Source organism: Mytilus galloprovincialis, chromosome 2 (genome assembly GCF_965363235.1).
Source record: "Mytilus galloprovincialis chromosome 2, xbMytGall1.hap1.1, whole genome shotgun sequence".
In the NCBI taxonomy this organism is placed as follows: Eukaryota; Metazoa; Mollusca; class Bivalvia; order Mytilida; family Mytilidae; genus Mytilus; species Mytilus galloprovincialis.
Window position 1 is genome coordinate 109281116 of NC_134839.1, and position 12118 is coordinate 109293233.

The 12118-nt window shown below is 32.9% G+C and overlaps 1 protein-coding gene across 1 annotated transcript in view; it reads left to right on the forward strand.

Annotated features, from left to right (window-relative positions):
* LOC143062603 (uncharacterized) overlaps positions 1-12118 on the forward strand; it is a 142496-nt gene that overhangs the window by 14483 nt on the left and 115895 nt on the right. The window contains exons 7-16 of the mRNA XM_076234267.1: positions 52-134; positions 955-1013; positions 1761-1882; positions 4037-4130; positions 4532-4643; positions 5486-5660; positions 6468-6657; positions 7724-7932; positions 8991-9109; positions 11217-11422. Coding sequence (XP_076090382.1) covers positions 52-134; positions 955-1013; positions 1761-1882; positions 4037-4130; positions 4532-4643; positions 5486-5660; positions 6468-6657; positions 7724-7932; positions 8991-9109; positions 11217-11422 — 1369 coding nt within the window. The remainder of the gene's footprint in view (positions 1-51; positions 135-954; positions 1014-1760; positions 1883-4036; positions 4131-4531; positions 4644-5485; positions 5661-6467; positions 6658-7723; positions 7933-8990; positions 9110-11216; positions 11423-12118) is intronic.

A 12118-nucleotide genomic window follows, 5' to 3' on the forward strand; every position in this document is an offset into this window, starting at 1 on the left:
TTAATGTTATAATTATGTTATCAAGTAACAAGTTAATTGTTTTGGTTTTAGACTTTGCATTTTGATCATGACCTAGGAACCATTCATAGAGTACTTGTTGAAGAGGATTTTTTATCCCCTAAAATTTCACCAGAGTATGTATATATTTGATATTATAGCCAATATTTAGAACACTTGTTTGTTCTATATATTTCAATTTTTTAAACCAAACCAAAATTATCATATATACCATATATGTATACAATAATTAGGAGATATGCTATGATGGTCAATGTTAATGAGACAACTATCCACCTGCAGAGTCCTAATGACTTGTATGTAAGCAACTAAAGGTCACTACCATATGACCTTCAACCATGAGGGAATACCATGACGTATAGTCAGCCATAAAAGACCATGACATGACAAAATATGACACAATTCACAAATGAAAACTAACAGCTTGATTACATAACAAAACATAAAAAACCCAAGATGTTTCTGTTTTTATGAACCATAAAAAATACCAAAGAAACTACAAGATAATTTCGTTAGATTTGTTGTAATTAGTGTAAAGTTGTCATGGAAATTTTGGTAAAATTTTACTCGCCTGTTCAGTCATTATCTTTTTTATTCTGAATTCTATGTTGAGAAAAATCAAAGATAGTGTTTCTTAACCTTATGATTTTATGAAATGCTTTTTGGATCGATGTTTGTCCTTTTTTTTTTAACTAGACAGGATGTAATACTCAAAATACTGAGGCAGTGACTTCATATTTCAAGCACCATATGTATAACATGAATTAATTTCTAAAAGAATCAAATGATGCATAACGATTTGTAGATAATTAAAATTACAAATTTTTGAATATTTTACATCTCAAACAATTTAAGAAATAAAAAATACTTGTCTAGAAAACTTTGTGAATAAGTGATTGTATGTCTATATTCTGATATGCCAAATATATTTTCCAGCTTTGATCCATACCACAACATGAGAAAGTTTAAGGCTGTTAATGACTTCAGTTCTATTAGTAAGTCAACATCTTCAAGTAATCGAAAGGTTCCTGGTTCGATTCCCGTTCCGGGATAAAAATTTCAGGGACTGAATTTTTGGCTCTCCCTTGACACCATTTGCAAGTATCATGTCTTGAGGAAACGATGATAGTCTATCGGAAGGGGACGATAAATGGCTGACCTGTGTTAAGAGAGAGCCATATCTCTTGCACATAAAAGACACCCTTGTAGATTTCGAAAAAGAGCAGGCTAATGCTGCTACAAGGCAGCACTGGCACCCGCAAGTGAAAAGGGATTACGGGGGTAATATAAGTTGGAAAACTTGTTTCCCAATCCACTATTAATAAATAAATAAGTTTAAACTAAAATATCTTCAAGTAATAGTTGTCAATTTTATAAGTTATTTGATTGATTGATTGATTTGGTTAACATCCAATACTTCACACATTTTCAGGACAATTGGCTGATACATAACATGGGGGGACAGGACCTTTTACGGGACGTTGGGATCAGGTGTTTTTAAGCTCTGAATTTCAGAACCCCACCCTCATTACATAATATGAGTCATTTACGATTTTTCAGTAAATTTCAGTAAATTATAATGAATTATTTTTCGATTTTTGTGTGCATATTTGTATCTATAAGAGAGAATCCGGATTTGATGATTTTGCAAAGATTTACATTCATTTTAAATAAATAGCTAGTGAAAATATGTACCTTTACAGAAGTGAAAGAAAACCACTCATGTCTACCTTCATTTTCAGATTATCCAACAATGAATGCTACAAATCATGGTGAATTAAAATTTCTTACAAGACAGACTGTGAAAGAAGTTCAATTCAGACCAGTATATAAAGTTGTGAATGCCAGTCTACATGCAACTACTGTATGTATTTTTTTGAACAATTAACATTTTTTTATTGACGGAATACATGCAACCACTGTATGTATCATTTTGAACAATAAACATTTCTTCCTATGAATTTTTAACCTCAAAAGATGAACTTTTAAGAAAATATTGATAAGGTGTACACTTTTGGCATTATAAAGTTTTTGTGGTTAGGTTGGTTTGTCAGAGCAAAAAGGCAACAATATCTGGTGTATGGAATGATTGTAGAGAACATTTAGAGCAGATCTAAAGACATTAGGAGACAAAATTCAGCTAAATACTCAAAGTGTAAATAGTTTATGTCCTTATGTCTTTTTTAGCTCACCTGGCCCGAAGGGCCAAGTGAGCTTTTCCCATCACTTTGCGTCCGGCGTCCTGCGTCGTCCGTCGTCGTCCTGCGTCCATCGTCGTCCGTCTCCGTTAACTTTTACAAAAATCTTCTCCTCTGAAACTACTGGGCCAAATTAAACCAAACTTGGGGTATCTAGTTTAAAAAATGTGTGGCGTGACCTGACCAACCAACCAAGATGGCCGCCATGGCTAAAAATAGAACATAGGGGTAAAATGCAGTTTTTGGCTTACAACTCAAAAACCAAAGCATTTAGAGCATTTCTGACATGAGGTAAAATTGTTTATCAGGTCAAGATCAATCTGCCCTGGAATTTTCAGATGAATGGGACAACCCGTTGTTGGTTTGCTGCCCCTGAATTGGTAATTTTAAGGAAATTTTGCTGTTTTTGGTTATTATCTTGAATATTATTATAGATAGAGATAAACTGTAAACAGCAATAATGTTCAGCAAAGTAAGATTTACAAATAAGTCAACATGACCGAAATGGTCAGTTGACCCCTTTAGGAGTTATTGATCTTTATAGTCAATTTTTAACCATTTTTCGTAAATCTTAGTAATCTTTTACAAAAATCTTCTCCTCTGAAACTACTGGGCCAAATTAAACCAAACTTGGCCACAATCACAATTGGGGTATCAAGTTTAAAAAATGTGTGGCGTGACCCGGCCAACCAACCAAGATGGCCGCCACAGCTAAAAATAGAACATAGGGGTAAAATTTAGTTTTTTGGCTTATAACTCAAAAACCAAAGCATTTAGAGCAAATCTGAAATGGGGGTAAAATTGATTATCAGGTCAAGATCTATCTGCCCTGAAATTTACAGATGAATCGGACTACCTGTTGTTGGGTTGCTGCCCCTGAATTGGTAATTTTAAGGAAATTTTGCTGTTTTTGGTTATTTATCTTAAATATTATTATAGATAGAGATAAACTGTAAACAGCAATAATGTTCAGCAAAGTAAGATTTACAAATAAGTCAACATGACTGAAATGGTCAGTTGACCCCTTTAGGAGTTATTGCCCTTTATAGTAAATTTTTAACCATTTTTCGTAAATCTTAGTTATCTCTTACAAAAATCTTCTCCTCTGAAACCACTGGGCCAAATTAAACCAAACTTGGCCACAATCATCATTGGGGTATCTAGTTTAAAAAATGTGTGACGTGACCCGGCCAACCAACCAAGATGGCCACCACAGCTAAAAATAGAACATAGGGGTAAAATTCAGTTTTTGGCTTATAACTCAAAAACCAAAGCATTTAGAGCAAATCTGACATGAAGTAAAATTGATTATCAGGTCAAGATCTATCTGCTGTGAAATCATCAGATGAATCGAACAACCTGTTGTTGGGTTGCTGCCCCTGAATTGGTAATTTTAAGGAAATTTTGCTGTTTTTGGTTATTTATCTTGAATATTATTATAGATAGAGATAAACTGTAAACAGCAATAATGTTCAGCAAAGTAAGATTTACACGTAAGTCAACATGACTGAAATGGTCAGTTGACCCCTTTAGGAGTTATTGCCCTTTATAGTCAATTTTGAACCATTTTTCGTAAATCTTAGTTATCTTTTACAAAAATCTTCTCCTCTGAAACTACTGGGCCAAGTTCATTATAGATAGAGATAATTGTAAGCAGCAAGAATGTTCAGTAAAGTAAGATTTACAAACACATCACCATCACCAAAACACAATTTTGTCATGAATCCATCTGCGTCCTTTGTTTTATATTCACATAGACCAAGGTGAGCGACCTAGTTTACAAGTACATTTCTTGTATAATCTTATGTCTTTTTTACCAGTATGACAAGGCAGCTCATTCTGATAAGACTATTAAGGAGTTAAAAGAAATCATCAAAGACAGTGTGGATTGTATTAGAGATGAACCTGAACAAGGTTAGTTACATGGGTTCATGAACCGGAGCAAGGTTAGTTACATAGGATCATGAACCAGAGCAAAGTTAGTTATATAGGATCATGAACCAGAGCAAAGTTAGTTATATGAGATCATGAACCAGGGCAAGGTTAGTTATATGGGTTCACTGATGTACAGTAATTCCAGGATGTTTTATTTAATGTCAATTAATGCAAAGATATATTTTTCATAGTTTTATAAGAAATGCCAGTTCAAATTTTGTTAAATTTCTTGTCTATTCTTTCCTTTTTGCTAAAATGTTATGCTTTATGTATTTTTAAACAATTTATCTGATTGAGAGAAAAATCAAACAATGAAACAACTGTTGAATGGCACGAGCTATAACACTATGAGAGCTTAATTAAATGCATTTTATTTTCAGGATCAAGAAAAGTTCTAACATGTTTTCATGAATTGGTGGAAGCTACAGGAAGTCTTTCTGATGAAGAACTTGATAACATAGCTAAGGGATACTTTATTATACTTAAACCTGTGTAAGTCATTTAAACAGAGCTTAGGGATACTTTTATTATACTTAAACCTGTGTAAGTCATTTAAACATAGCTTAGGGATACTTTATTATATCAAACCTGTGTAAGTCATTTAAACTTAGCTAGGGATACTTTATTGTACTCAAACCTGTGTAAGTCATTAAAATGAGGCTAAGGGATACTTTATTATACTTAAACCTGTGTAAGTCATTCAAACATAGCTAAGGGATACTTTATTATACTTAAACCTGTGTAAGTCATTTAAACATAGCTAAGGGATACTTTATTATATCAAACCTGTGTAAGTCATTTAAACTTAGCTAGGGATACTTTATTGTACTCAAACCTGTGTAAGTCATTAAAATGAGGCTAAGGGATACTTTATTATACTTAAACCTGTGTAAGTCATTCAAACATAGCTAAGGGATACTTTATTATACTTAAACCTGTGTAAGTCATTCAAACATAGCTAAGGGATACTTTATTGTACTCAAACCTGTGCAAGTCATTAAAATGTAGCTAAGGGATATTTTATTATACTTATAAACCTGTGTAAGTCATTCAAACATAACTAAGGGATACTTTATTTTACCCAAACCTGTATATGTCATTCAAATATAGCTAAGGGATACTTCAATGTACTCAAACTTGAATTAATCATTCAAACATAACTAAGGGGTAGTTTTTATAATCCAGACCTGTATAAGTAATTCAAACATAGTTAAGGGATACTTTAGTTGTACTAAAAATCGTGTAAGTCATTCATTCTCATACACATTATGCAAATATTTACCATTGAATAGTAAAAATAGTAGTTTAATATTGCTTTTGTACTTTTGCTTTAGCTCCAAGAAAGCCAAGGAAAGTATAGAGATAATGATAGATGCCTTTGCAGTTCTGTCGAACAACCATGTGCAGGGACTTCTGACAAACATGATTATCAGAAATCCTAAACCACAGGAGAGTTTCATAATGAGGCTTGTGTCACATGTTTCAGGATATGACGATTCTCCTGATGAGGTAATTATTGATAATGAGGCTTGTGTCACATGTTTCAGGATATGATGATTCTGCTGATGAGGTAATTATTGATAATGAGGCTTGTGTCACATGTTTCAGGATATGACGATTCTCCTGATGAGGTAATTATTGATAATAAGGCTTGTGTCACATGTTTCAGGATATGATGATTCTTCTGATGAGGTAATTATTGATAATGAGGCTTGTGTCACATGTTTCAGGATATGATGATTCTTCTGATGAGGTAATTTTTGATAATGAGGCTTGTATTGCATGACTATCCCCCTCATAAAAAATATTTTCATAAATAAATTTGTATCATATACTTTCCTCCACTGCAACTAAATATTCATAAAAAAGAAATATTATTTGTAGAATTATTTGAAGTGTTCATAATGAGTTGAACTTTGCATATTGCTATGTGTTCATTATTCTACATTGGCTAGAGGTATGAGGGAGGGTTGAGATCTCACAAAACATGCTTAACCCAGCCATATTGTGTGCCTATCCAAAGTCAGGTGACTCTGGCCTTTGTTGGTCTTGTATGTTTTTAAATTTTAGTTCATTTATTTGTTTTGGAGTTTAGTATGACGTCCATTCTCACTAAACGAATACACAATTTTAATTAGGGATTAGCTGAGGACCACCTCTGGGCGAGGGATTTTCACACTGAGTTGAAGACCCATTGGTAGCCTTCAGCTGTTGTCTGCTCTTTGGTCTGGTTGTTTCTTTGACATATTCCCTATTTTCATTCTCAATTTTATTTCAGTCTGTTATATTAAAACAATATGTAATTTTTAATTTCAGAGTATAATAAATGGTATGGTTGACCTGTGTTTCCACCAAGAGAAGTTTCCTCAGTATCTTTATACTGGAGATCTCTATAACAGGGTACTATTGGCACTTGGTTCCGTTGTGCACAAACTGGCCAGAGGTGGACAGATAGAAAGGGCAACAGATATTATAGACAAAGTTCATAGTTTGATAGGACTGCATGGTAAAATTTTCCTTTATTATAAAAGTATAAACAATTTTACAAAGAGACATATAGATCCCACCAATGCAAGAAGTGTGTACTGATATCACTCCACTTGACACAGTTAAATTTTAATTTTAAAGCATGAGGCTTGCCGAGCTTTTTAAATAATGAAAATATAACTATATTTTTAAATATCATAATACACGACTTATAGTGGTGAAATCTGTTTCTCTAATTTTTGTGCTATTTTCACATTTCCTGACCGGTGTGAGAAAAATATTTCTCCTCACTAGTGAAAAATCTGTTCTCGGCAAATGATTAGTCGAAATTTGATTATGACGTCTAAATGTTTTGTTTTCTCTTGAATTTTCCTATTGTGACGTCATGAAAAAAGGCGACCATGCCTGATGACGTCGCATATAAAGAACACAAGTTTCTGAAAATCTTTGAAAAAGAAGGATAAAAATCATTAGAGAAACAGATTCCTACACTATAACTCGTGTATTACGATATTTCTCCACTCTCGACAGTTAAATTTTAGTTATTTAAAGAGCTCGGCAAGCCTCGCGCTTTAAATAATAAAATTTAACTGTCTCGAGTGGAGAAATATCGTAATACACTTGTTGCAGTGTAGGAATCTATATTTCTCTAATGATTTTTATCCTTCATTTTCAAAGATTTGAAGAAAGTCATGTTCTTTTTATGTGAATTCATCAGGCATGGTCCTCTTTTTTCATGACGTCACAAAAGGAAAATTCAGAAGAAAACTTTACTAATCGTTTGCCGAGAACAGATATTTCACCAGTGAGGAGAATATTTTTCTCACACTGATCAAGAAATATGAAAATAGCCCCAAAATTAGAGAATTTGACTTTTTTCACATTTGATTTGTCTCATTTGAAACATCTTAGCTAATGTTGAACAAACAGGACAGATAGGGTAAACAGGGTAAGTTGTATGTTTATTAACATCTCAAAATTTTGTACAAGCACAAAAGAGACATATTTCCTCTAAGAGCATCTATCATCCATCAGTAGCGGGTTTTCAAAAATGGCAAAATAAGATGCTCCTTAAAATGTTTCAGATCCATGGACTTACAAAACTAAGCGTTCCATTCAAACTGATATAGAGAAGGAGCAGTATGATCACACACATGTCGTTCTACTAGAGACATTAGGAAATGCTCGAATGGATGCTTCATATGATGTAATATTCTCTCATATTAACTCTACTAATTCACCATGGATTAAAAGAGCTGGTGTGCATGCTCTGAGAAAATACCAGCATCAAATGGTAAGCTACAGTTGGTGGACAAAAGTTGATTCCCACTTAAAAAATGTCCTATCATTTCAACTAAAATCATTATTTTTCCCAAAAAATATTTCCAAGTCACTTTATTAGCAAGTTTGATAAAATATATATAATAAGATGTATAAATGTTTGAAATTTATTTGCCTATTTGCCTATAATATTTTTCAGTCTCATTTTTAATTTCTGATAAGAATACACCCAATATATTACTGGAAAAGCTTGCTATATGCTCTCTATCCAAAGTAAAATTGTAAAAATTAGCCTTTGTGTTCAACCAAACAGAAAATGAAAACAATTTGAAAAAAAAATTAAGTTATTGCCAAGTAAATAATAAAGCTTCATATATTTCTGCATCTTATGACAGTTATGCCAGTTATGGTAATTTTTTTTTAATATAATGGGTCATGTAGTAACTTGGTGATATTTTTTAAGACAAATATCAATTTTAAGGTAAATAATAGGACATTTTTTTGTGTGGGATCTCACTTTTGTCTTTTATATTATGATTTTATGCATTTGTACTTTTTTTGCTTTTCTTAAAAAAATGTGTGGTAGTTTATTTCCATACTATTGTTGCATTTAAAGACTGTTGTTCATTTTCTCATGTGCTTCATAAGTTTTTGTTTGTTCTTAAATTGGTGTTCTGAAAACATTTTTTAGGCCTTGCTTGTATCTTTAATGTTGGCACAGGTGAACCAGGAAATGTTCAATGAATAACAAAGTTTCCATAGGTTTGTATTAGACTTTGTCACAAAATTAATCATCCACACATAGGTTTCCCTAATCCATGAAATTTGGTATCAGAAAATAAATGTATCCACAGTATGCAATTGCAACTTTACTTGGATATATGGTCACATATAGAATGAGATGAAGATCCCTACTGATTTTTAAATCCTTATAACATTTTCACCTATATATAGGGTGTGTTGGGTAAATCAACTTGCTCACAACGTCTCTTCATTTAAAAATGTAAGCCTTATATTTCAGTATAAATAATGACGTCTTCTTTAACACATATAGACTTTTTTTGTCAATAGGCTGCGGATGCCATGTTACAGTCAGCTTTATATGATGAAGATGAAAATGTCCGATATGAAGCTTTACTGATGTACCAAGCACATCCAAAGTCCAGGGTTGTTACTCCTCTCAATAAAAGGTATTAGTATAGACCAGGCTCTATTGATGTACTAAGCACATCCAAAGTCCAGGGTTGTCATACCTCTCAATAAAAGGTATTAGTATAGACCAGGCTCTATTTATATACCAAACACATCCAAAGTCCAGGATTGTTACTCCTCTCGATAAAAGGTATTAGTATACACAAAGCTGTATTTATATACTATATACACATCTACAGTTCAGAGTTGTAACTCCTCTTAACAACAAGTATGAGTATCAGACAAATCTATTTATATGCTAGGAACATTCATATTTGAGAGTTGTTGATCATCTCTCTTAATAAAAGAAATTAGTTTCTGACAGAGCTCTACTAATATTCTAGGCACATTTAAAGAACGTAAAGAAATCTCTGAACAGAAACAAAAACTTGTTGTTTGACATCTAATTGTTCTATTTTAGAATATTGAATGTTAAAATTGTTGATCAAAAGTTTTTTTAAATCTGTTTCTTTCATAATTCTATTGCGCAACCCTTTTTCTGGTATTTTTTGTACACATTTATTTTGGAGTAAATTGGTACAGCCAAACATTCCTGAAGTATTCTTGTATGCCTCGACCTCTAAAAATACCTTATTTGTCCTATTAGAATCAAAATAATTCGTTCATGTCATGCTCTATGCTCATTTTAACAGGGGTAGGCATTATATTTGTCGATATATTTTACACCTCGCTAATGCTCAGTGTAAAATATTGACAAATATAATGCCTAACGCTCAGTGTAAAATATCAACAAATATAATGCCGACCCATGTTAAAATGAGCATAGAGCATAACATGAAGGAATTATTTCTTAAGTATTTAATTCAAACAAGGTTCTACTGTTGTATAAGGCACACCTAAAGTCTAAGGTTGATTCTCCTTGTTTACAAGATTTTAGAATCAGACATGGTTCTACTGTTGTACCAAGCACATCCATAGCATGGAGCCATTTCTCTTGACAATAAAAGATAATTAGATTCATACAAAGTTCAAACAGTAAGTTACACATTTGTAGGTGAATTGTTTTAGTAAAAGATGTGTAAAATGTCAATGGCTTAGTCTGTAGAATATTTGTGTAGAAAAAAAAAGTCACACGTGATTTTTGTAAGGTTTTTATGGCCCCGCAACGAAGTTGTCGGTGCCATATAGTTTTACCCTTGTCCGAAATTCCGTCATTCCGTCATTCCGCAACAAACCATTATACAGATTTTTTTTTTCTAAACGCCTTCAGATATTGGGCTGATTTTTAGTATGTGAGTTAACCATTATAAGTTACAGATCAAGTTTAAGTTTCGTTCCGCTCCACAAATTTTTGCAGAAATTACGGGCTTTTGACTTTGAGAAATTGTTGAAAATCACATAATTTTTGGTATGTGAGTTAACCATGATGAGTTATAGGTCGAGCTTAAGTTTCGTTCTGCTCCGCTTATTTTCCCTGAAATTACGGGCTTTGGACTTTGATAAATTATTGAAAATTACAGTTATACAGATTTTTTCTCTATTCCTCTCCAGATTTTAAGCTGATTTTTGATATGTGAGACTACCATCATGTTTGTGTCCACATGTGTTTATATTGAAATTGCAGATTTTTCAACTTTTTGGGACGGGGCCATTCTTGTCCCTTTGACACATCTAGTTTTATCTTTATGTCAACTAGACAGATGGATAATGCTTTATGACATAAAAATATTCTGAAGCTATAATTTGATGTGTTGAATGAATGTCCTTGAATCTATAACATAAAAATCCTCGGCTGACAAAGGTGTTGCAAATGCAATGGGTAGGTTTTTGTTAAAGATTCATAGTTCAGAAGTTATAGGAACTGCATAATCTTTTGTCTGGTATACAGATGGTTTATGGCCTGAAGTTTATATATCTTGTACATCGGGTATCCTTATCCCTGTTTTCATGGTTAAAAGACTTCTTAAAAACATATTTTTTATGATTTTTTCATCAGCGATAAGTCATTTTCTCATAAGCTATTGTTTATATTTTGAACTAATTATGAGAATGGATAGATTATCCTCATTTTCATACTGTGCAATCTATGTGATACTTGAAGTTAGACATTTATCTGTTTGAAAAACCATCTTTGTTTCTTTATAGATCTGCAGATAACAGTATAGCTGTAACAGATCCCTATGCCTCAGATATTGATGTACAAGCCCATCACAGAAGTCGTAGGGGATTCTGGGAAGGTCTGAAATTTAAATTAGCTGCCCCAGCTGTTAACTGGCAGAAGAGAATTGGGACTGCAGCACTTGGAGCTTCTTTTGGAGTCATTATGGAGAACTATTTGGATTTGTTAATTTGTAAGTCTTCTTAACACTAGTATAATAGAGAAAGAACTTGTTACTTTTAACCTGTGGTTTTTATACGACCGCAGAAAATTTTTGCATTCATATAAAAGTATGATGTCGTCGTCTGTGTCGTCGTCCAAAGACACATTTGGTCTCCAGACAATAACTTTAGTTTAAGTGAATGGATCTCTTTGAAATTTTATAAAAAGGTTCAACTCCTCAAAAGGAAGGTTGGGATTGATTTTGAGGATGATGGTCCCTACTGTTTTGGAATTATCTGCCCAAAAGGGGCCCCAAAACAAGAATTTTCTACTTTCAGGATATCAACTTGTGTATAAGCATTTCAATTGCTCTGAAATTGTACCACAATGTTTAATACCACAGGTAGAAGGTTTGAATTCATTATGGGGGTTTTGGTCCCAAGTGTGGGAATTTTGGGCCAAAAAGGGGCCAAAATAAGCATATTTTTAGTTTTCAGTCCAAAACTTGTGTTTAAGTGTATAAATCTCTCTGAAATTATACCACAAGTTTCCATACTAAAAAGGGATGGTTATAAGGGGGGGAGTTATGGGTTAAATCATTAAGCAATTAGGGACAAACAAGGGGGAAAACAAGGGTTTTTCTGGTAAAAGGACAATTTAGAAAATTTTAAAGCACTGAAGGGGAGGTAATCCAATTAAAAATTACATATATGTTTGATTACTTGAT